Source organism: Monodon monoceros, unplaced genomic scaffold (genome assembly GCF_005190385.1).
Source record: "Monodon monoceros isolate NGI ecotype Baffin Bay Population unplaced genomic scaffold, NGI_Narwhal_1 Super_Scaffold_2, whole genome shotgun sequence".
NCBI classification, from domain to species: Eukaryota; Metazoa; Chordata; class Mammalia; order Artiodactyla; family Monodontidae; genus Monodon; species Monodon monoceros.
This window is the reverse complement of record NW_021703776.1, coordinates 100507110-100533871: the sequence shown is the minus strand read 5'-3', so window position 1 is coordinate 100533871 and position 26762 is coordinate 100507110. Positions and strand designations below refer to the sequence as shown.

Here is a 26762-nt window from a genome sequence, read left to right as displayed (position 1 = left end):
GCGCTAAGTCAGTCTCCCGCCCCGCCCGCGGCACTGCATTTACTGAGTCCCCACTCTGTGCACAGCTCAGGCCTGGAGGTCTTTTCAAATGACCGCAGGCACAATTCCGTTAGTAGAACCGGAGATGTCCTGTAAGCCACCAAAATGACGTCTTCGTCAGGAATGTGAAGAGAAAAACCACATGAAATGGTTCATTTCCAAAAAGTACTGCCGTTTGTCAGAATAATGGATCAATCATTTTTTTCTTCCTCTAACAAAAAGGAAGAAGTTTATCTATAAAATCATTAAAACAACTATAAATCGACCTGTATTTAAAAGTCAACAATTTGGTCAGCAGGCAGGACACGGCTTCTAACAACCTGGACTCAATCCGGTTCCACGTCTGTGGGCTGAGTGACCGTGGACACATCTGGCAACATGTTTCATCCTCAGTTCCTTCATTCATAATATGGGGCAAACGGGGTTTATAACACAGAATTCATGAAACAGAGTAAGTCCAGCTCACAGCCCTGTTTGGGACCAGTAGTTAGGTACTCAATAAATGGTCCCGTTTACTGTACAAAGAGCGGCACTTGTTAGGAGTGATTCTGGCCAGTTCACCCAAATGCTCTGCCGTGTGAGACCACACTGGGAGGAGCTGCAATCCTCTTGCTGGGCCGCCCCCTGCCAGCGCCAGGAAGGGAGCTACAGCTCTTTGCCCACGGCCTGCAGCTCGGCCCGAGGGCCCACACCTTTTAAAAGGAGCTATACACACACACACACACACACACACACACACACACACACACCCCGTATGTGCAGAAAATATGCCCGTAATATACATAAATAACTAGTAACAGGGCTCTCTGAGCAGGGGGCCTGGAGGAGGAAGATGAGAAGGAAAAGGAGGTCTGACTGTCCACTGTGTGTCCCGTTGCAGGCAGCTTCGATTCATCTTCAAAAAAGCAAACTTCAGGGGCTTCCCTGGTGGTGCAGTGGTTGAGAGTCCGCCTGCCGATGCAGGGGACACGGGTTCGTGCCCTGGTCCGGGAAGATCCCACTTGCCGCGGAGCGGCTGGGCCCGTGAGCCATGGCCGCTGAGCCTGCGCGTCCGGAGCCTGTGCTCCGCAACGGGAGAGACCACAACAGTGAGAGGCCCGCGTACCGCAAAAAAAAAAGCAAACTTCAAATAATTCATTTAAATAGTCCACTGGACCGAAAGAAAAATATAGACATTGTCTCTTGAACCTGAATTAGGAATCACTTCTCTAATATTTTGAAAATTAAAACCAAAAAGTGACACTGCAGAGCATTCTGCAAGTCAAAAGGAACAATCTCCCCTTCTTGGCTCTTAAATAAAATTTGAAAAACAAGAAGCGATTTCTCTAAAGCATGAGCTGGTTAAAGCCATCCACATCTTGTCACAGAACACAGAGCTCATCCTTCAGAGCGGTCATGCACCACACCTACTGATAACCAAGCTGACAGCTCAGAACGTAAGCCAGGAAGGCCCTCCTGGTGATGTACCCCCGGTGATCAAGCAGAGCCCTGGAGACCCCGAATGACTGCTGACATCCTGATTGCAGAAATTTCCCAGCATGAATCCCAACTTGCCAGCACCGAAGACACTGGTTTTCTTCTTCTTTCTCACATACCTGAGTTTAAAGACTCTTGTTACCTTTGCTAAGTACAGTTACGGTTTCTAAAGTGGTATTTTAATTAAAGAAGGGTTTTCTCCTTTAATCTCTCCCCTTACCTCCAGTCGGGGGAGGCCTACAGAAAGTGAAGCACTGAACACTCTGCTTACCACTGGGATAGCATGGGTGACCCCATCCCCACTGTCGATGACGATCCCCGTTAACGTACGTTCGCCCACTTGTCGCGAGGTCCAAGACGCTGCTAAGGCCAGCACTGCCTGCACCAAAGACATGGAGACCATCAGCATTCGGGGAAACTCTTCCCAAGGACTGCACCTGATTGTTCTCAGGTTCAATCAATAAGACCTTTCTTACGAGTAACTCTTTCCCTTCCCTATCCTCCATCTTCCCCCCAAAATTCAAATTCCAAATTGAACAACTAACACGCAAATTTTGTATACTTCATCTGGAGGGGTCAAGTTTTCAATAAAATAAATCAAAGTTTTGCAAAGAAAAGCTGGAGAGAATCACCAGAGGCAACAGCCTGTGCTATCTCCCAGATTAATTTTCTATGCAACTCCTTCTCCTTTTTCTTAGAAGGGACTGGAATATGCAGAAGACATTTTAGGAGATACTTTTTAAAAATTTATTCCCCAAGATCCCAGTCAATTATACTGGGATCAGGGTGGCAGATAAATACAGGGTGGCAGATAAATAACGACATCCAAAACCAACAAAAATCCCCACACTAAGAACAAGTAGCTTCAAAGGAAGTCCTACAAGCTCATGGAACCACAGGAGCCCAAATCCCAAAGGGGGAACCCTCTAGAGACATATGTTTTGTTTCTAGCAGATATTATAGTATCTTTCCTTTTTTATGATCAGAAGTGAAAGAAGCCAAAAAAGAACCATCATATCAATCTTGTCATCCAGAGAAGAATACATTAGATTCTAAAGCATGTAAAAAGACAAAAGCTGGACAAACTCTATACCAGCAGTAAAAACATAAAGATATAAATCACAGAACATGGTCTGTACAGTGTTTGAGTTCAAACCTGAATGGGGTGGGTGTGGTGTGTGTGTAGGGTGTGGAAAAGGAAGAACGCACAGCACAATCTTACAACAGAGGCCTTGAGAATCACCATTTCTTCCACTATTAGACAGCTAAGGTCATTTGGGAATCATAAAAATCACTTTGTTTTTACCTGAACTGCAATGTAGAGTCCTGGTACATTAAATGATTCAAACATAATTTCTGCAAGATATTCTCTGTTTTCTGGTGTGTTCAGTGGAGGTTCTGTCTGTAAGAAAACATTCACTGTATTTAGTGTTCACCTAAATTTCATGTAACTATATCAGAATCATAAAAAAGTTAACCTAAAAGCGTGTTATAATTAGGATGCTGTACAACTTCCTGATTTGACAGGTGGCGCACACCCAGAGCGTACTCTAAAGAAATTTGTACTTAAAGAAATTGTCTTAAAGAACTTTGGCTGCGGGGCTTAAAAGCTTTGACACAGGGCTTCCCTGGTGGCGCAGTGGTTGAGAATTCGCCTGCCGATGCAGGGGACACGGGTTCGTGCCCCGGTCCGGGAAGATCCCACATGCCGCGGAGCGGCTGGGCCCGTGAGCCATGGCCGCTGAGCCTGCGCGTCCGGAGCCTGTGCTCCGCAACGGGAGAGGCCACAACAGTGAGAGGCCCACGTACCGCAAAAAAAAAAAAAAAAAAAAAAAAAGCTTTGACACAGCAGAGTAAAGGCCTCTCTGAACACTTCTGCTCTTATTAACCACCCCAAAACAGGAACAAGTTAGAGAAAAGGGAACTCTGCCTTCGGTAACATAACAGCCAAACACCCTGAAACTGAAGAGCCCGGCAGCAAGTTGCCAAGGGTAGTAATAACCCCACCAAGATGAGTGAGGATGCCAAGAGGGAACACCGGTGACTTCAGACCCCAGGCAAGCTACACAGGTCTCCAGAGGGAGGAAAAGCAGTGAGCCTTGCTTGGAAAAAGACCAGTTTCAGCAGAACAGCTGAGAAGCCTCCCTCCACAAGCCCCACCTACCATCAGAGCACAGGCCGCAAGGTTAGACGAAGCATCTTTGCCATCAGCTGCGAGACAGAAAAGGCTGGGCAGAAGCAGCTTCACCCAGACACTGCCCCCCGCCCGGCCTCAACTCACACACACAGCCTGTCCAGGAAGAATTCCCCTCATTCAAAGATGAGGAAAGAACACAAAGAAAACAGCCAAAGACCATATAAAGACACTGAAAGAAAAAGAGAGGGAAGAGGGGAAAGTAACAGGAAAAACAAATGGCAGGCAAAAAAACATGTACCCAGAAAAATGTAAAAATACAGCAGATGAAAATCATGATAAAGACATTTCAAAAAATTCAAATATCTATTTTAAAATAATAACCATTATCAAATAGGAGGAAATTAACAGGATTACAGAAAGATAAAAAGAATAAATAAACCTGCTTTTTTGTCATTCAGCAATAGGTTGTGAACATTTTTCCATGTCAATAAATATGGTTATACATCACATATTTAAGCTGCAAAACAAAGAAAGAAAGAAAGAAAAAAAGAATAAATAAAAATTCTCTGGACCTTTTGGCAAAAACTCCCACATTACCCTTTGTTATAGACTGAGCTGTGTCTCCCAAAATACCTGTGTTGAAGCCCAACCCCCAGTGTGACCGCATCCGGGGACGAAGCCTCTGGGGAGGTAATCAAGGTTAAGTGAGGTCATGGGGGAAGCCCTAATTCGAGAGGACCAACGTCTCTGTAAGAAAAGGAAGAGACACCAGAGAGCTCTCTCTCGCACACGCACAGAGGAAAGACCGCATGAGGACACAGCGGGAAGGCGGCCATCTGCACACCAGGAAGGAAGGTCTCACCAGAAACCAACCCTGACAGCACGCTGATCTCGGACCTAAAGCCTCCAGAACTGTGAGAAAACAAATGTCTGCTGTGTAAGCCACTCAGCCTGTGGGATTTTGTTATGCTTAGTTCGAGCACCTAAAACATCCTGAAAGCAGGAAAAGTACAGCCAGCCTTGGCCATCAACACAGATACGTTTGTAGCACTGGGACACATGGGGCCACACTTACAGAGTCTTCAGGGCAGGAAGGTGTGACCCAAGAATTCTACATCTGGCCACACTGCCAATCGAGTATGTTGCAAAAACAAAGGACCTTTAAACATATAAGAACTTGGGAGAATTTGGTTCCTATGAAGCCTTCATGAATTAACTATTAGAAGATAAGAATGCAGAAAGTATGGCAAAGACTCACAGTGAGCAATTAATCCATTTAAGATGTAGGAATAAAGATTTTTCTTTCCAGGGAATAACAGCTATAGAACAGAATACAAACATTATAAATTAAAACAGCAGAACCAGCATCAAGTTGAGAGGTACAGACGGAAGGAGAGGTATAGATGAAAGGAGAGAATATAGACATTGATATCCTCGTACCATGGAATCAAAAGATAATTGTCTTATTATAGAGTATCAGAGACATCAGTAAACCTAAAGTTGTAAATAGCAGAATAAGTTTAGTAACATAATCAATCAAAAGCAGGTGACAGAGGAAGAAAGAAAAGGTAAGAAAATGTGGAAATGTACCAACTTGATCACTAAGCACAGTAGGAAGTAATCACACCTAAACAAACACAGGTAAATATATTATACAGAAGGATAGTTACATTAAAATAGTTTTAATGAATTATTATGAATTATTTTTATAAATAATAAGTCTTAAAATACTAATACATAAATAAAACACATTAAAACCAGAAAGCAAAGCATATAGTAGAACAGCTGAACTAAGGCCACACACACCTGTCGCACAGTGGCAGGCCACACCAGCCCGGTTAAAAGGAGAGCTTGTCCCACCTTCAATTTTACTAAGTTTAGGAAGTGATTTCCTGTCTCAGTGTGTAACGAGCACTGACCTCACAGGAGCCTAAATAAAGTGCTCATGGCAGCACCCAGCATGTGGTGAGTTACTGTTACTAAAATCATCAGCAAGTACCAGTGAGAAACTCACTAAAGACTAAAGTCTCTTAGCTAAGACCATGAAACAAAATCAAATTACATTCTCTAGGCAAGAAAAAACAAGGTGCCTCAGAGAGGTCCAAAGTCAGCGTTGCTTCCAAGATCAGAAGAAACCTTGGGACTTCCCTGGTTGTCCAGTGATTAGGACTCCATGCTCCCAACGCAGGCGGCCTGGGTTCGATCCCTAGTCGGAGAACTAGATCTCACGTGCGTGCCGCAACTAAGGAGCCCGCGATCTGCAACTAAGGAGCCCACATGCCGCAACCAAGACCCGGCACAGCCAAATAAATAAATAAAATATTAAAAAAGAAAAAACCTAAATGCCCATCACTAGGAACTGATTAAACAAATTATGCCACATCCATAAAACGCTACACTTTGCAGCAATTAAAAAGGATGAGCTTTCTGCGTGCTGGTATGAAACAATCTCTATGATAAACAGTTAAGTGAAAAGAGAAAGGCATCTCCACACTTTACACATTCTTAAATGTTCTTCTGTATCAACAACTTTTTTATAAAAAATCAAGGTGTATGGGGGCGAGGAATAGGGAGCTGTTCAATGGGCAGAGCTTCAGTTCTGCAGGATGCGAAGGTTCTAGAGACCTGTCACACAACAATGCGAATACAGGTAACACTCTGAACTACACACTTAAAAAAGGTTAAGGGAGTAAATTTCATATGTTTTTAATCACAATTTTTAAAGGTTTTACAATAAAAAACAAGGTTACCACCATATGTGTATTTCATTACCATTTTATAAAACAAGTTTATGTATAATCCATATGCCTGCACACAATTATCTCTGGTTAAGAACCGGTAAAGGTGTTTTCCTCCAGGAAGGGGATCTGGGGGGCAGCACAGAGCTGGGAAGGAGACACACGTGCACTGGAAATCCTTCTGCACCTTTTGAATTCTGTGCTGTGCATGTCATCGCTTCAAACAAATAAGCAAGTCTGGCTGTCAGCTCGCTGGGGCCTTTAGCTTAGACTCTTGTATAGCAATGATGGAAAGCTCAAACGCAGCGCCCCAAGTAAGTTTTAATTACTGTGATTAGAATCAATATACAATATTCCCTGGATGGGAGAGAGAAAGCAATCTTAAGACATATGTGAGAAATAATAAAGTCATCAAAAGCAGATTGTAAATAAGGGATCTGAAAGTCACCCAACAACAACATAACTTATTTTAACATTCCTACCTCAGGGGGTTGAGATTAAGTTTGTTAATACCTTAAAGCGCCCAGCACATAGCTGGCACTGTGTTATGCTTACTATTTTAGATTTCTTGCATTTAAAGCACATGAATAATAGCTGCACCTTCCAACAGTACTGGCTACAATGTATCTCCTTAAAGCACCTCCTGTCCATCTGAAAAACAGGCCTAATAACTACCCCCTCCCAGGGTTGTTGGTGGGATTAAATAAATGAGTGAATACATGTAAATACTTGGTGAGGGGAGGGGCAGGGCACATAGCAAGCGCTGAATAAATGTCAGCTATACCATCAATAATGTAATTCACACCAGAAGAAATTATATATATTAGCTACAGAGATCTATAAAATCTTTTCTCACCATGAAGAGAAATGCAAGCACCTTAATAAGTTAACTTTAGAAACAAAGCATTTAAACTGAGCAGAGGGGAAAAAAGGATCAAGAGAAAAAGACTAAAAAGGCATGAAAAGTGTGAGCACAGTCGAGGAACATTTCTTCCCCACTGGCTAAGAGCTGCCTATTTGGTTTGAAGCAAAAAGTGAGCCTACAGGAGACATTCCCAGCAAGAAGTAGATTGACTCTGGCTCCTGGATTCTTCCGGGTTTAAGTCCAGTGTCAAATGATGTTCCAAATATATCCCAAATGGATGAAAATTATGTATAAACATCAAAGGAAAACAGGTTTACTACATAAAAACTTACAGATTCAAAAACATAATCTACAAAGGGAAAAAAAAAATCAATTGAGAAAAAAAGTATCTGCTCCTGACAAAAGCTTCCTGTCTATTATAAGCAAGAGTTCACAGTATAAACAAAGTGTGATACGTATAAAACAGAATATTATTCAGCCCTGAAAAGAAGGAAATTCTGACACATGCTACAATGTGGCTGAACCCTGAAGACATTATACTAAGTGAAATACGCCAGTCACAAAAGGAAAAATACTGTAGGATTCCACTTATATGAGGATCTAGAATAGTTACAGTCATAGACACAGAAAGTAGGATGGGGGGGTGCCAGGGGCTGGAGGAAGCAGGAAGAGGGAGCTATTCTTCAATGGGGTCAGAGTTTCAGTTTGGAAGACGAGAAAGTTCTGGAGACGGATGGTGGTAACGGGTGCACAACAATGTGAATGTACTCAACTCACCAAACTGTACGTTCAAAAAGGGTAAATTTTATGTACATTTTATCACAAAAGAAACTTTTAGGTAAAAAAAAGATCATAGAAATCACAGCAATAGGAAAAGCAATAAAACACTGATATGTACAAAACACAGGACATGAATAGGCAATTCATGAAAGAGAAAATACAGCTAATAAACACATGAAAAAATGTTTAAGGTCAAAGTTATTAAAAATGCAAGCTGACAACAAATAATCAAAAATATTAATCAATGCTGACAAGAGTTCTAATAATGTGGCCTCTAGTACACTGAAGATTTCAGCGTGAAATGGTATGCTAAAGATTCAAAATTATTAATACTTCTGTACCCCCAAATTATATATAATTTTTATACTTTTAATATAAAAAATGCTAATATAGAAACCACTGTGCAAACATTACTTCATATTACTTCTTAGAAAACCAAGAAATTGGAAACAAAAGTAAACATCTAAAAATAGTGAAACTGCTAAACAGGAAATATTCACTGGATAGAGGACTGTATAGCCATTAAAATGAGGATTATGAAAAGAGTGTAAGAAAATGGGGGAAGAGGGACAGAGGACACAATATTGAATGCAAAGTCATACAAAAACATGGGTGAAAAGATTAAATGAAGATATACTAAACGTTAATATTTATGTTAATGGGACGTAAAAAGTCCCACAGACATCTTTCAAATTTTCTAAATCACACTTACAGTTCTATAATAAAAAAAATCTTTACAAGAGTTGTGAAACCCTGGGTTACAGCCTGTGTGTAAAGACCACAGAAACTCCCAATACACCTTCCTGATCTATTTATCCAGACGGAGAAACTCACAGAGGCAAGACGGCAACACAGAGCAGAAGCAGCTGCATCTCGACATGGCTTTCCTGGCCTTCTGGCTGCCGATGGGGATGACACTCGCCACATCCAGCCAGAGTTGTGAAGACAGTTGACTGAATTCTCGTCTTGCCACTGTCTTCATACCTGTAGTCACATCATTATGGAAGGCACTGCAACTTGCCTACCCTGTACCCATTCTCCCTTCTGCCTTAATGACAGACCACTGATCAATCACAGGCCCAGAGGAAAAGCATTTCCCAGACTTCCTCATGGACAGGGTTGGCTAAGTGAGGAAGCTCTGGCCAATAAGAAGCAAAAGCTGATGGATGTGGCTTCTAGGAAAGCTCCTTACAGGGGTGAAGGCAGACTCAAGCAGTAGACTCGCTCCTGCTTGCTCTTAATGCCTTCTTTCCTGGAATGCGGAGGTGATGATGGAGCTGCAGGAGCCAGCGTGGGGTCACCAGGTAACCGTGGAATGAAAGCCATACGCTAGAGATACTAGAGCACAGAGACCACTAATGACAGACACCAGGATGCTGCCCTGCCAGCACTGCCCTCCCTACTACAAATGTATGTAAGGAAAATAAAACCCTTAACTTGCTAAAACCAATATTTAATTACTTGCTGCCAAACGATTCACCATCTGTGAAGAATTTACATTAAAACCTACATACTTCTATTTAAGGGAATGTTTACAATGTAATTAGGCTCTCCTGGCTCCTGAATCAAATTCAGCATTATTAAAGGCATATTCTTATGGGTTCTGAGAATCATAAACCCATTTTTTCCTCAATCCTCCATTTCTTTTATGTTTACCACCAGTAACGGTTCCTTTAGGAGACCAATTTAAATGAAACCTTCCCCAAACCACTATTTACAACAAGATCTAAATAGGAGATATCAAGTTTTTCTTATTTTTTCTTAATACTGAAGCATATGATTAAAACATCACATGGATGCAAGTTACACAAATTTATTCATAATAATGGTGAAACATCATCTGGTATGAATTCAAAAATAAAGAATTAATCCGTTCCATAAAACCAATCCATATTTCTGGATAAAGACAGCAAACTGAACACATGTACCTAATACTGTTCCACCCCCAAGCCTCTCTATAACTGCAGTAAAGAAACCTTTTTAAAAATATAAATCCTGAAGGGAGGGAGACCAGGAGAGGAGATAAGGTACTGTAAGGTGGAAAGCACGTGGGCCAGGGGTGACGGACTTAGCATACCCAGGGCTGTACACCTTCGCACCGGCTGGTGGCTTCCGTACTGGACACAGCGGGTCTACTTCATTCTCAAGAGCCAAGAAGGCAACTATTACGGCGAGTCAGGACTTACCACATGTCATGGACCACATGTCATGGTCAGCCTGACTAGGCTAAAGGACACCCGGAGAGCTGGTACAACATCATTTCTGGGTGTGTCTGTGAGGGTATCTCTGGAAGAGATTAGCATTCAGCGGACTGAGAACAGAGACACGCCTTCACCAATATGGGCGGGTGTCATCTGAGCCACTGAGGACCCGAATGGAACAAAAGACGAAGGAAGGGCGATTCTCTCTCTCTCTCTCTCTCTCTCTCTCTCTCTCTCTCTAAGCTGGGACGTCCGTCTTTCCGGCTCCTGGCTCTCAGGCATTCTTGATCAGCACGTGCTGCTTGCTCTTCCTCCTTGATTCATATTCAAAAAGTCTGCCAATCTCTTCTAAAGTTGTAACTCGATTTCCACTCAACAGCACTGCAATTCTTTAAAATATATGCTTCTGTTTTGAACTCTGGGCACTCCAGTGTTGGAAAAAAGAGTAGGATTCCCATTTGCTATCTGCTCAATCCACATGACCGATACAGCCAAGTCTCTGAAATGTCTTGAAAAACGTGAGCCGTAATGAGCTCATTCTCACCTATATGCTCAGGCATCTGTTCACCGCAGCCAGAAAGAACAATTTGGGGGGCTACTGAGGGACCTTTAATTTAACCCCTTTAGACTCTCTTATACCAAAAAGCATTATCTGATATAGCAGTTCAGTAAATGTCTTCAACTGACTTCTAGACTCGGCCATAAATCTCTATACCTGCTTTACTCCCCTTGAACTAGTCCATTAACTGACGACTAAGGGCATAAACCTGAAAGCAATGTACCATTCTCATTACTTCCTCAATCACATCATGCAATGAACTGACCTTGCAAAATTCAAAGCACAATACACAGAACACAATATCTTCTCTGTTTAATTTAATAAACTTGATTATTCCTGAATATTCATTACAGGTACTCATTTTTGGCAAATGGACTTTTCCATATTCACACCAAACACCTCCAGCTCCTTCTGAGAAAGTGATTTTATCTTACTAGCCTATAATGCCAGCGAAAGCAGAAAATAATTTCTTGTAGGAAACAATTCCTGTGGGCTGTGTCCTGGTGGTGTGTGTCTGCTCCACAGGCTAGGACTAAGTGTCCCTCTGAGTGGAGTGAGAGGGGACCACCTGGCATGGGAAGCTGAGGCAGGCAGAAGGAAGCTGCTGGGCGGCATGCGCTCCTGAAGTCCTGTCCAACAGGTTGTTACGCAATGCGCGAGAGATGGAAAGACGCCAAATGGGACAGGTAGGAATATGTGATCTACTGAGGCTTTAAAGACAAAGCCACTCAGACACACTGTCAGTTTCCTGGCTCCATTTATTTTACATAAACCACTGTAGACGCACAGGAGAGAAAACACATGGTGGCCTGTAAAACACAGTATTCACACTTGGCAATTCCTAGTTATGGCGATATAGCCAGAAAAAAAGATCAGGGCACTTTCAAGAACTTGTTGTAATAGATTTTAAATATACAGATTCCACTAACTACCATAATAGCCTTGTAGTTAACACATTTTAAGCCAGATAATTCTAAAGAACACTCCATATTTAACATTAGAAAGAACTATGTAATTGGGGATCAGGGACCGTTAGACAATACACTTGCATGGAAAAAAAGCCAAAGCTAAATTATGGAGGTTGTAATGTGCAGCTTATGCTGCGTGCAATGCTCTCCACAAAGCAAGTGTTCTGTACGTGCAATTAATCTTAACTTAAAAAGAACATTTCATGGAAGGAAACGTGAAGTTGAGTCAAACAATCAGAACAGATTCCATAACCAAGAGATATTTCTTTTCATTTCTCTGTAATGCTTTGTTTTGTTTGAACAAGATCAATTAAGCACCACAATATCAGGGCCCATAACTCAGCTCAATTTTATTTTAGAGTGCGATTTAAACCCTGGCAAAATAACATCTTGACTCGGTTTCCTCTGCTATAAAAGAAGCAAAAATCAGAGTCATCCGGTTACTTCTCGAGGACATCCAAGTGCACAGTTGGTTTCCTACCCAAATCCATTCCTCCCTCCACCTTCCTTGCTGTTAGAGGCCTGTTTGGGTACCTACCCTCTTGGGGCCAGGTGATCAGACATCGTCCCCTCACCAGCCCAAGGGAGAGAATCTTGATCAATCTAAACCTGTCAAGGTAATTCCATTCCCCTTGCAAGGCACCAGGCTAGGCATGGACGGATGGGGTAAATCTGCTGGGAAGGTTTCTAGGAAAGGGATCCTTAATTCCTAAAAAGTGCTTCTACCTCTGACAGCAAATACACCAAGAGGTGGTAAAGGAACTTGGGCAGCCATCCTGGGGCTTGAGGGGAACCAACACAAGAGGCCAAACTACTGAACTAGACTGGTCCTTGCCTCCGTCCCTGAGCTGCTGAAATAACGAGCCCTGGAGCGGCCTGACTCTGGCCTTTCTGTTTCACGAGATAATAAGTCCCTTTTGGTTTTCAGGCATTTTTGTTGAGCTTTCTGTTATTTGCCCAAAAAGCACCCCCATTCATACAAACAGCTTTAGCAGGCATTAAAAACTCCCCAGGGAAGAACACCTTGGGTTTAAAATCTACGCAACTTGGAATTGACAGGGATATACTCTTCTTAGGTCGTTACTCACCATTAAAAAATAATGGTCCTCAGGCTCAGCGCGAAGGTATTTAAAAATCACTTGTTCCATGAACCTTTCCATCAGATCCCAGTCTTCAATGATTCCGTGTCTTACTGGCCACTAAAGCAAGAGAAACCAAACTACATCAAGCTTCAGTTCACATCGGTGAGAGCACCAGTTTAACAACAGCACTGGCCCGGGAGAGATGGAAGACAGCGAGCTGTTGAACAGTGTTCCCCTGCATGGAGTGAATGTTAATTTATATAAAGAAACAACAGGCACTTTACCAGAACGAGTCCATGACATTACTGTTTATATTCTACTCCACCCATTCCTAAGCAGAAAGAATCGTCTTAACAATGGGGTAACAGATGGAAAAGCAGAGCTAATCTACAATACCATTCGATCTGGAGTTTGGGGAGTGGTTTCTTTTAGAACAAATGTCTAGTTAAATAACTTCAGTGCTTCTTTTTAACTGATCAATCTGCAACTTTCCACATATGACAGGTTAATTAGTCAACCTGCAGGTTTCCACAGGAGCAGACCTTGCTTTCCACATAACCCAGCGGTCCCTAAGTCAACTCTGCATTTGTAAATTCACTTGATTCCCCACATCAAAAATACCCTCATCAAAAACAACAACAACAAAGCCTCTTTTCAAACATAAGAATAAAATATATTCTACAACTCACAAGTACAGTCTCTACATAAAGCGCCACTTTGCATCACTCATCCTGCGGCTCTGCTCTTGGCCGTGCACTTGCAGAAGCGAATCCCAGCAGGCGTTTACCTTTGTGGCATACGTGGGTTTATCTATGGCTTCGTCCCCTATGAAGAAGTCCAGGTCGTCGACACCCCTCAACACCCTCCTCTGAGCTTGGTCGACCACCTTTGCAGACTCTCTGATGGCAATACCTTAGGAAAAACAATACAAAGAGCCCATCACCATACTCATTCATTTCAATGATCAAGAGAGGATGATAAAATCCCTACGTATGGACAAGTAAATTTTCAATATTACGGTTTTATTTGGAGTCGAGTGTGTTCATAGAAAAGACTCTACCAATGAGTAGGTAAAGTAACACAGAAACAAGTTACCATGTTCCAGCATTATTTTCAGCATGGCACAAAAGAACTCAGCTGGTCTGCTTTTAATGCTGACAAAAGCTACATTACTAAATTTCTCAGTTTCATCTGAAAAAAATTCCTCAAGATAGTAAGTGAAATGCCCATGGAGTATCAAGTAGATTACAAATTTTAAAATACAAAATAGGAGACAAAATTTAAAATATAATACAGAAGAAAAGAGTAAACTGAAAAATGCCTCATGTCATTTTCATGAAACTCTGTCAGATTTAAAACATATTTTTAGTCTTGTTACCAAAAAATAAAACCTGATTTCCCATTAAAAGAAAAACTAAGAGGTTGCTGACTAGTATCTGACAAAAAGAAAAGTACAATAATCAAACAATTGTATTATGTAAAAATATTAATGGTTTTGAAACATTATTTTAATAAGAGCTTAACCTTGATACTTAGGAATATACTTAGTAGTAAATAATCATATGAAACTTAACTCCAGAATTAACATCTAATGAAATGTGGAAAGCTTCACAAAGATTCAATTTTCCATTTAAACTCCTAACCCCTGGTTAAACTCTGAGTTCCTAAAAACTACTCTTCATCAAATTTATTCCAAAACAAATACAATCATTTTTAAAGGTAGATTATCTGAAATCCCCAATTTATTACAAATGAAGAATAGCAAGAAAGCTATGGGAGCAAATTTTAATCCTTATTCTCAGAAAGCTATCTTTAAGTAACAGGCTAAAGAGGTGGAAAAAAAAAAAAGACAGAAATCACTTTGCCCATCTCCTTTTCTCACTCCAACTCATTGCCACATTTAGTCTCGAAGCTTTCAAGTTATGAAAGGTGGCACAAATCTAAAGGACAGAATTTCTGCAGGAAATGCTGGTGGCTGAGCCTAGAGAAAGCATCCAGGTCAGAAGCAGTGAGCCCATCAGGGCCATGAGGCTAAGAATGGGGCCAGAAAAGTCTGGAGGGCCAACATTTACTAAGGCAACCTGTGGAAACAAACACAACCCATCTCTGAACACCAACCATGCCATCCAGTGGCACACTGACACAGAATCATCCGATGCGCCAGTTAGCATTTCAAGGGCCCCTGGAGAGAGGGCTTGCTGCAGACCTCAAAACTCCTCGCAGTGTGGCAGTGCCAGATTCCACCCTCTGGGCAAGACCAAACTTAACTATGCACAAATTTAGAATTAAACTGCCAAGTCAACTTAAAAGACTGTAAAGAGACAAAGACAAAAAGATTCTTCAATTCATGACTTCATTCAAGTTTGCCAAAAATTTGAGGGCAATATATCGAACCAAGAGAAAACTCACCACCTTAAAGAAAACAATGCTAACCTTAGTGAGAATGAAGCTACCACGCTCAAAAATTCACCTGACAACAAAGTAAATCTTATCCTTCCCAAAAGAGAGTTGTAAGTACTCTGACCCCAAATCACAGGAGATCTATGTTTTAGTAGCCTTTAGCAGCAGCAGCAGCAACAAACCATAAAGCGTGCTTCTTTTAACTATTACACGGAAGCAACTACAGCCATGAAAGAGAGTAAAGCTTTATAGAGCTTATATTCAAAATCTTTTGTTCATACCTATGAAAAGCAAGATGTGGTCCAAATAGTCCTTGCGAACATGATGGAGAAATGTGTCTAAAGAGTAGATATCAGTGAGCATCTCTGAGTATTCACGGAGTATACACATGACTCATTGTAGGACACAGATCTAAATCACCCGCAGCTTTCTCCAGCACACCACAGCTTCCTACAGGACCCTGACTCAGGTATAAACAAAGACAACAAGTGTGCGGAGAACATTAAGATGGAAAGGACAACAAATATAACAGATAACAGGATCAGCACCTAAACATTCCAACTGCTTACACACGTGTGGCATCTCCATGCAATGGAATTATCATGAGGCCACGAAAAGCAACTCAAGAGTTCACGAAGTGACCCACAACGTTCTCAAAGATGGAGCGTCAGGAGAAAAAAAGCAAGGTGCAAAACGGTGTCCGTGGTATGCCACCACTTAGGTAAAAACACGTCTGTGTATATTTGCCGGTACATGTAGAGTTACCTCAGGAAGGAGGAAACCAGAAACTGTAGTTGCCATCTAAGAGGGGAAGTGGGTGGTAGAGAGTTAATTTTCGCTGTACATCTTTTTACAGCATTTAATTTGTATGTCACATGAATGTATTACCTATTCAAAGTTAATTAAATTTGGACTTCTGCTTCTGGAAAGATGGAGTAAACATACTTTTCTCTACTCCTCTCACGAAGCACAGCTAGAATCCCTGGACTTTATATTTGAAAGAAACATAAAAATGCTGAGAGGTGAAGAGAAAGCAGCAGACTGGCTAGGGACCTCAGGACCCAAGGAACAACACGCTGGTGACTTCCAGGTTTTTGTTTGTTTCATGTGTCCTACACTGGCTGCCAGGGAAGCCAACAACCCAGAAACACCAGTGGGAACAAACAAACACAGTCCCCAAAAGCCTGCTGTCTCCAGCCAAAGGAGGTGAAAGGGGCAGTGAAAACATACAACTGCCCGACTCCAATCAAACACGACAGAAAAACAAACCCCCCACGTGCAGTGTAGACACCACGCAGGAGCCAGGACTCATCCCACCCCTCTGCCTCCACACCGGGGTCCTGCCAGAGGAGGCCCGGTGGAAAGTCAGCACTTCCACCCCTCACCCCTCCGGCGGATGGTACCTGCAGAGGCCTAGTCAGGGGTCTGATCCCCCGCCCACACTCAGCAGCAACATGGAGCCCCTCCCCAAATGAGTATCAACAAAGGCCAAGAGGAAAACCTGAACTTCAGCCCCAAACTGGCATTAACAAAGGGTATCCCCCTTCCCCTGCTGGAGCGATATCAGAAATGACTTGCCAAAGCATAAGATTTAAATAAGATCTGGAATCTTATAATATACCCAAAATGTCCAAGTTTCAATAGAAAAAAAAAACTCTCACCATGGCAAGAACCAGGAATATCTCAAGTGAAATAAGAAAAGATGATCAATAGATACCAACACTGAGATGACACAGATAATAGAATTACCAAACAAGACTTTAGGAGCCATCATAAAATGCTTCAATGAGCAACTACAAATGCACCTGAAACAAATGAAAAATAAAAGGAAGTCAGCAAAGGAACACAAAGTCACAGCAAAGATAAAAGATATAAAGACAAAACCCACAGAAATTTTAGAACCAGAAAACACAATACCTGAAATTAAAATGTCAATGGATGAGCTCAGCAGCAGAAAACGACAGGGGAAAGTCAATGAACTTGAAGACAGCAACAGAAATAACCCAACCTGAACGACAAAGAGAAAACAGACTGAAAAATGAACAGGGCTTCAGGGACACGTGGGCTGGACAACAGCACATCTAATATTCATGTATTCCGAGTCCCAGATGAGAGGAGGAAGGAGGTAGGGCTGGAAAATCATCCAAAGAAATTACGGTTAAAAATTTGTCAAATTTGGGAATTCCCTGGTGGGCCAGTGGTTAGTACTCCACGCTTCCACTGCAGGGGACCTGGGTTCGATCCCTGGTTGGGGAACTAAGATCCTGCAAGCTGCGTGGCGAGAAAAAAAAAAAAAATTTGGCAGATTTGGCAAAAAAAATAAAATAAACCTATAAATTTAAGGTTGAATAAACTCTAAAGAGGATAAACCCAAAAAAAAAATCCAAAAACTAAAGAGCAAAGAAAAAATTCTGAATGCCTCCAGCAAATTTCTCATCAGAAATCAGGTAGCCCAAAAGGAAGTTGCATATTTTCAAGTGTTGCGAGAACTGCCCACTCAGAATTCTATATTCAGCAAAATTTCCTTCAAAAATGAGGAGCAAATCTAGACATTCTCAGATGAACAAAAACTAACAGAATTTGTCACCAACATATCTACTCTAAAAGACTGGCTAAAGAAAGTTCTCTAAACAGAGAGGAAATGATAAAAGAAGGAATCCTGGAACATCAGGAAGGAAGGAAGAACAAGAGCAAAAATATGGAAATTACACTTACTTTCCTTCTCCTCTTGTGTTTGCTAAATTATGTTTGGCAGTTAAAGCAAAAATTATAATGCTAATGTGCTTCTCAACGTATAACCTCAATTAAAACAGAAAGGGAGGAGGGTAAAGGGACATAAAGGGAGATAAGGTTTCTACATGTCACTGAAACTGGTAAATGCTGACACCACAGACTAAGAAAAGCTATGTACATATAAGATAATAACTAGACCAACCACTTAAAAAGCTACACAGAGAGAAGCACTCAAAACACCACAGATATGGGACTTCCCTGGTGGTCCGGTGGTTGGGACTCTGCACTCCCAATGCAGGGGGCCTGGGTTCGATCCCTGGTCAGGGAACTAGATTCCCACGTGCTGCAACTAAAAGCCTGTATGCCACAACAAAGATCCTGCGTGCCACAGCTAAGACCCAGCTCAACCTAAATAAATAAATAAATAAATAAATAAGACACCACAGGTAACTCAAAATGAAATTCTAAAACATACTCAAGTAATCCAGAGGAAGTTAAGTAAAACAAAACAAAGAAATGAAAAACAGAAAGAACAAACAGAAAAAGAACTAATCAATAATCACAATAAATGGAACAGTCTAAACACACCAGTTAAAAGACAGATATTGGTAGAGTGGATTAAAAAAACATGACTGAACTCTACACTGTCTACGAGAAACTCTCTTCAAATATAACAATATACGGGCACACCTGGTTTTACTGTGTTTTGCTTTTATTTAGTCTTTTTTTACAAATTGAAGGCTTCTGGCAACCCTGAGCCGAGCACGTCTACTGGTGCCACTTTTCCAACAGCATTTGCCCACTTCATGTCTCCGTGCCATATTTTGGTAATTCTCACTATATTTCAAACTTTTTCATCATTATTATATTTGTTAAGGGGATCTGTGATCAGTGATCTTTGATGTTACTGCTATGACTTGCTGAAGGCTCAGATGACGGTTAGCATTTTTTAGCAATATTTTTTAATTAAGGTACATACACTGTTTTTTTAGACATATGCTATTGCACACTTAACAGATGGCAGTACAGTGTAAACATAACTTTAAAATCGACTGGGAAACCAAAATTTCGTGTAGCTCGCTTTATTGTGATATTCACTTTATTGCAGTGGTCTAGAACCAAACCCACAACATCTCCAAGGTATGCCTGTATGTAGGTTAAAACTAGAAAGATGGAAAAAGATACTCCACAAAAATATTAATCAAAAAAAGTATGAGTGGCCATACTGCTATCAGAAAACGTACACTTTACAGCAAAGAAAATTGCCACTGATAGAAAGGGACATTAAAGAGCAATAGTCAATCTGTCAAGACAGAGCACTCCTAAATGTGTATGTACCAAAGAATGCTGCAAAATATGAAACAAAAACTCAAAGGAGAAAAAGACAAGTCCACAATTATAGACTCTACCTCTCTCTCAACTAGTGATGGAACAAGTAGAGAGAAAATCAGCAAGGATACAGAAGAACTCAACACCATCAACCTACAGGATCCAACCGACATGAAGAGAACATTCCACCCAACAAGAGCAGAACACACATTGTTTTCAAGTGCACATGGGACCAAAATAAATCTAATACTGGACCATAAAACGAACCTCAACAAGTTTAAAAGAATTAAAACCATAAAAGTGTGCTTTCTGACTACAATGGAATTAACTCAGAAATCAATAACAGAAAGATAATGAGAAAATCCCCCAAATACTTGGAAACTAAACAACATAGTTCTGAATAATCTATGCATCAAAGAGGAAGTCTCAGGGAAACTAAAAACTGCATGAACAGAATGAAAATTAAAATACAAAATATTAAAATGTGTGGGACACAGCTAAAGCAGTGCTAAGAAGGAAATTTTTAACACTACATGCTTACATTAGAAAAAAGAAGACGTCTCAAATCAAAATCTAAGTTCCCACCTTAAGAACCGAGAAGAGTAAAATAAACCCAAAGCAAGAAGATGGAAGGAAATAAAGAGCAGAAATTAATGAAATTTGAAACAGAAAAATAGAGGAAAATCAATGAATCAAAAAGCTGATTCATCGAAAGTTAAAACTTTTGCTCTGCAAAAGACCCTGTGAAGAGGATGAAAAGACAAGCTAAATGATGGGAGAAATTACTTGCAAACCACATATCTGACAAACGACTCATATCTAGTATATACAAAGAACCCTGAAAACTTAACAGTAAAAATACAAGCAACACTATTAAAAAATGAGCAAAAGACACAAAGAGACATTTCAAAGATGATATTCAGATGGCATATAAGCACATGAAAAGATGTTTGCCATCACTGGCCGTTAGGGAAGCGAAAATAAGGAGGAGAATGAGACATCACTGCATACTTACTGGAACAGATGAAGTAAACCAGTGACAATGGCAAACGCTGTCAAGGTGAAGCTGGCTCTCTCATACATAGCTGGTGGGAGTGCAAAATGACACAGCCACTGTGGAAAGCACTCTGGTAGTTACTGAAAAACACTAAACACAAACGTACCATACAACTTGTGCTATGCACAGGATTTATCCAGAGAAATGAAAAATTATGTCCACACAAAGACCTGTACACAACTGTTCATAGCAGCTATATTTGTAATAGCTAAAACCTGGAAATAACCAAGATGCCCCTCAAAAGAAGAATGTTTAAACATCTGTGGTACACATCCACACACTGGAATAATACCACTCAGCAATAAAAAGGGACAATCTACTGATACATGCAACAACCTGGATGGCACCCAAGGGCTTTATGCCAAATGAGCAAGCTAATCTCAAAAGGACACATATACTGTATTACTCCATCTCTATAACATCCTCTAAACAGCAAAATTATGGAGACGGAAACAGATTAGTGGTGGTCAGTGGGCAAGGACGGTGGAGGGGAGGGATATACGTGTAATTATAAAGAAATAACATGGGAAATAACACGTGTAATTATAAAATAATAATACGTGTAATTATAAAGAAATAACACAACATCTTTGTGGTGATGAAATAGTTCTATATCCTGACTGCAGTGGTGGTTACAGGAATCTACACATGGGATAAAATGACAGAGAACTGCACTTACACTGTTCCAATGTCAAACTCCTGGTTTTGATATTGTACTATGATTGTGTAAGATGTAACCTTTGGAGGGAACAGGAAAAAGGGTACACAGAACCTCTCTAAACTCTCTTTACAACTTCCTGTGACTCTGTATTTCAAAATAAATATTTTAAACACAAATAAAATATAGTTGTAAGGTATGTATGAGCTTGTAAATTATTTAAACAAATTAAAAAATAAAGCACCTCAGTTAGCTATAATGATGAATCAAAACTAAGAAGATTAAACTTAAAGAACAATGTAAAAGTTCTGCAGATCAAAAAAATACATATATGGGTATAGAATGTGTATAACCAGAAGACACAGGCTATTCTCCAAGTGCTAAAAAGTCATCGGAAGGCAATCTAAGGAAGATTATCAGGGAGAGTATATCTAAGGAAGAATACACCTAAAGATTTAGATTAAAATTCTATATCTCAAGAACACTTGCTACAGCAGTTGACAGACAACAGTAATTATTTTTTAACATTTATTTATTTGTTTGTTTGTTTGTTTGGCTGTGCCAGGTCTTAGTTGCGGCACACAGGATCTTTGTTGCTGCATGTGGGATCTTCGTTGCGGCATGCGGGATCTTTAGATGTGGCATGCGGGATCTTTTAGTTGCAGCATATGGGAACTTTAGTTGCAGCATGCAAACTCTGAGTTGCGGCATGTGGGATCTAGTTCCCTGACCAAGGATCAAACCCGGGCCCCCTGCATTGGGAGAGCAGAGCCTTAGCCACTGGACCACTAGGGAAATCCCAACAACAGTAATTTTTAAAATAAAAATATCCAGTATATTTCTCAGAAGAATGTCAAACATTTTACTAAACCTTCAAACAATAATTCCTAACTTATATAAACTATTCCAAAGAACAAAAAAGAAAGCTAACAACCTCATTTCATAAAGCCGGTATAATTTTGATGTACAAACCAAACAAAACTGGTACAAAATAAAGAAAATTATAGACTAATCTCACTTTTGAACATTGACAGAAAAATCCCAAATAATAATTTGCAAATACAATTGAGCATGTACTTGATATTTCATAACCAAGTAGGCTTTATCTCAAGAATAAAATAAGACTGTTCAACATTTGAAAAATATACCAATGTAATTCATATTTGGAGCCTAAATGTCAAAACCACATAATCATCTCAAGAGATACACAAAAAGCCTTAAATGTCAACATCTATTCATAATTTTTTTAAAAATTTTAAAAACCTCTTAGTAAACTAGGGATACAAGGGCACTGTATTAACCTGAAAAAGCATTTCCACAAAAACCTACAGCAATCACTAGTGAAACAGTAAAATCATTCTTTTTAAAATCAGAAAGACAAAAGCACCAGCTATCCCCAGTTCTAGTCACTGATAGAAGTTCTAGCCAGTGCAGCAGGATCAAGGAAAAAAATATGAAGTATTGGGGTTGGAAGAGACAAAATAACCATTATTTGCAGTTAATACAATAGCTTGCATAGAAAACTTAAGAGAACCTGCAAGCTATTCGAACAAATAAGACAGGGCAGCAGGACTGTTGGATTCAAAAACAACTTTAAAAATTCAGCAGCATTCCTACTATGGTGGCGACAATTAGAAAATTTAATTTAAAAAAAATTCACAACAGCAAAAAACCATAAAGGTACCTAAAAATAAATATGGCAAAAGGTATGTATGAGCTTTTTAAAGAATACTGAAAAACATACTGAAAAACATAAGAAACATGAATAAACAATAAAACATATATACCATATTCCTGGATAGAAAAATTCAATTCATAAAGATATCAAATTTTTTTAAATATTTATTTATTTAGGCTGCGCCGTGTCTTCGTTGCAGCATGCGGGATCTTCGTTGCGGCATGCAGGATCTTTAGTTGCTGCATGCATGCGGGATCTAGTTCCCTGACCAGGGATCGAACTCAGGCACCCTGCATTGGGAGTGTGGAGTCTTACCCACTGGACCATCATGGAAGCCCCAAGATATCAAGTTTTTCCCAAATTAATCTACAAATTCAATGTGTCTCTAATCAAAATCCCATCATAATTTTTCACTGACCTTAAACTGATTCTAAAATTTATGATAAAGAGTAAGGGCCTAAGAATAGCCAAAGCTACTCTGAAAAAGAAAAAGGAGAAGGAACCAGACCTACCGGATATAAAGAGACATGCCTAAGTAATAGTATTTAATACAGTATGAATTTGCAACAGAAAAACACCATAAATATTCCCAACCATATACAGTGCCTCAATATGACTGAAGAGGCACCCTCCAATAAGTGGTGCTGGGGCAACTGGCCTTCCATTTGGAAAACAATTAAATTAACTCTCTCTCCCACACCATAAAAAAAAAACTTTTTTTCTTAGAAGAATATTCAGACAGTCTTTATGACTTTAGACTATAAATGCATTTTTTTAATAGAAACAAATTATAAAAAAGGTAAGACTGCAAAACTGAACTACATGAAACTTTTAAACTTCTGGGATTAAAAAATAATTTTAAAGACATCTTAAAATAGGAGAAGAGGGACTTCCCTGGTGGCGCAGTTCTTAAGAATGCCCCTGCCAATGCAGGGGACACAGGTTTGAGCCCTGGTCCGGGAAGATCCCACATGCCACGGAGCAGCTAAGCCCGTGCGTCACAACTACTGAGCCAGCGTTCTACAGCCCAGAGACACAACTACCGAGCCCACGTGCCACAACGACTGAAGCCTGCACACCTAGAGCCTGTGCTCCGCAACAAGAGAAGCCACTGCAATGAGAAGCCCGCGCACCGCAACGAAGAGTAGCCCCCGCTCGCCACAACTAGAGAAAGCCCACGCACAGCAACGAAGACCCAACACAGCCAACAATAAATTAATTAATTATAAATAAATAAAATAGAAGAGGATATTTACAAGACATTAGTATTCAAAGTATACACAGAGTTTCTGTAACTCCATAAAAAAGACAAAAAAATTGCAACAGAAAAATGGGCAAATACACAGACAATGAAAGGTGCTCAACCTTCCTAGTAATCAGAGAAATGCAGACTTATAAAATAAGACATCATTTTACATTCATTAGACTGGCAAAAATTTAAGTCAAATAAGATCAACTGTCGTCAAGGATGTGCAGAATCAGAAACTCCCATCCACTACTGATGGGCATTTAAATCAGTCCAGGCGCTTGGAAAAGCCGTTTGGCAATATCTGACAAGGCTGAAGAGGTGCATACCTGAGTGATGAAACAACCCCATTTCTCATGTTTTCTCTTGGGAAACTAGCACATGTGGCTAAGAAGATACTTACTGTATCATTTTGTACAACAGAGAAAAAACTGGAAAATGCCCAAATGTAGATTCATGTATTAGATTTTTGATCCAGATCCGTATATAGCAACACTGATACATCTTAAAAACAAAATATTGAGGATTTAAAAAAAAACAATGCAGAAAGTTATTTATAGTATAATTATCATTTTTGAAATGTTTAAATTCACAAAATACTACATACTGTCATTGTATCCTGCATCTGTAACAAAAGGATGAAGCGTGGACTGAATACAGCTAATGTCCAGCAAAGGAGGGAGAGCGGGGAAGGACTGGAGGAGAGGAAAGGGGGCTGGCACTCACACGGATGTATGCCTGTATTACGTACTTACAAGATGCAATTGTGTTAACATTCGTTCATTCTGGGTGGTAGGTAAATGGGTCTTTGTTATATTATCTTTCTTTCTTTCTTTCTTTCTTTTGTTTTCCAAAATAAAGATTTAAAAGACATTCAGAAACAAAAGCATCTCTGGGCTCAATCCCTGTCTCGTCTAGACCTTTCCCCAGAGCATCAAACCTTTTACCCAGTTGCCTACAGGACGTTTACACCTGAACTCTTCAAACATCAACTGTCTAAAATGTACTTAACTTTCTCCTGACCCCTCCCACATCCTCTTTCTATGGATGTGATCACCACACAGACACTCGTCTGCCTGAAACTTTTCAATGACTCTCAACTTTCTCCAACAACTTAAAGGAAAAAAAAAAATAGGTAGAGAAAACCTTTCTTCAAACAATCAAGCAAATTCTGCACAGAAGCTCAAATAAATAAGATACAGGCAAGGCTGCCCTGGTGGACCAGGACAGGGCCCGGCGACTCTCTAGCCTGGGACAAGGCCCCTGAGGGAGCCTGGGAAACAATGCGAAGGTTCCCCATTTGCAAAATAAAATGACAATTCCTTAAGATACAAGTGCTGGCACTTCTCCACGTTCCCAGCCTGCTCTCCCACCACCCTCTGCCTGGGGGGTGCCTCCCCTCTGTGCCCACCAGAACCAGAAAGGCCCTGTCCTGGCACTCTCCACACAGCCACACACGTACAGACAAGCTCCCTTCTCTCTTTGGAAGCCACTTTGCATCTTGAACTTCACCTTGTGAACAGAGCCTCTGTAACGACAAACAGGGTTCAGTTGCCAGGACTGAGAGCGCAGCAGGCCTGCTGCCCAAGGTACCCGAGGTCCTCTGCCCACCTGTCCCAACGCACTCCCTTCTGTGCCCCACGGCTTCTCTAACTCTTGCAACAAATTCAGCCAAGGGTATAACTCTTCCTTTACTCCTGCCTCCTTGACCTTTTTCTTTCTAGCTTCCACCACTGCTGTTCTCAGCACCAACGTGAGAGCTGCCGCGCCTGCTGACAGTGAATGGAATCCTGCTAATAGCTGACTTCAATCCCCTCTCTGTTAATGATGACCGGTGAAGTGGTGCAGCCAACTGAATGCTGCCGACAACTGTATTAAAGCAAGAGGTGCAAGGTAATCCTCTTAGAGCTGCTGCACTTCACAAGGTTAAAACTAATCTGCTTTGAAAAATCAGAAAGTCCAATTCCAATTTACCAATTCAGCATGGAATGATCCAGTTCTCTGGCATTCACAATATAAAATTCACAGAAGACTGATCTATCCTACAGAATGCCAATTGTTATGGACTGAACTGTGTCCCCTCAAAATTCCTATGTTGAAGCCCTAACCCGCAATGTGACTGTATTTGGAGATGGGACCTCTCAGGTTAAATGAGGTCATAAGGGTAGAGCCTCAGTTCCACAGGACTGGGGTCCTTATAAGAAGAGGAAGAGATACCAGAGGTCTCTCTCTCAGCCATGCACACACACAAGAAAAGGCCATGTGAGGACACAGTGAGAAGGCACCATCCACAAGCCAAGGAGAGAGGCCTCACCAGAAACCAACCCTGACGGCACCTTGATCTTGGACTTCAAGCTTCTATTCTGTGATAAAATTAATGTCTGTTGGTTAAGACATCCAGTCTACGGTATTTTGTTATGGCAGCCCTACCAGACTAATACAACAAACCATGAATTTAAAATGAGGACCAGCAGACCAAGCGTGCCTATTGTCAAGGACACCCCATCATAGTAACCAAGTATTTAGACCTAGAAAATCAAGTTCATGATCAGTTATCCAGCAAGCAAGGACCTGGAATGAGGTGAGTTAAATGTTCTCAAGGAATGAGGGCGCACTTTCTAGCAATCTGAATACCCGTATCCACCAGAAAGGCTTTGGTCTCCCTTGAACAAATACTAAGAACTCAGCTCCTTCCCCGTCGCTCTGCGAGGCTGCTCACGCTCTACCGGGGTCAAACAGCCTGTTGCTCAGAAGTCCCTGCGCCCACGACAGCTTACAGTTTCTAAGATCGTGACTTATCTTACAAGGGCTACATT

At 40.8% G+C, this 26762-nt stretch overlaps 1 protein-coding gene across 26 annotated transcripts in view; it reads right to left on the bottom strand.

The window, feature by feature from the left end:
* ACTR3B (actin related protein 3B) overlaps positions 1-26762 on the bottom strand; it is a 146755-nt gene that overhangs the window by 102474 nt on the left and 17519 nt on the right. For 6 of the 26 annotated variants that reach the window (XM_029233900.1, XM_029233901.1, XM_029233906.1 and 3 more), the window contains 4 exons: positions 13633-13757; positions 12852-12962; positions 2822-2917; positions 1787-1894 (listed from right to left, as the gene is read on the bottom strand). In XM_029233900.1, coding sequence (XP_029089733.1) covers positions 1787-1894; positions 2822-2917; positions 12852-12923 — 276 coding nt within the window. In that variant the 5' untranslated portion in view covers positions 12924-12962; positions 13633-13757. Of the gene's footprint in view, positions 1-1786; positions 1895-2821; positions 2918-4091; positions 4170-12851; positions 12965-13632; positions 13758-15526; positions 15845-20322; positions 20455-26762 lie in introns of those variants that run through there. The other 20 variants (XR_003795286.1, XR_003795287.1, XR_003795285.1 and 17 more) reach the window with 12 other exon arrangements.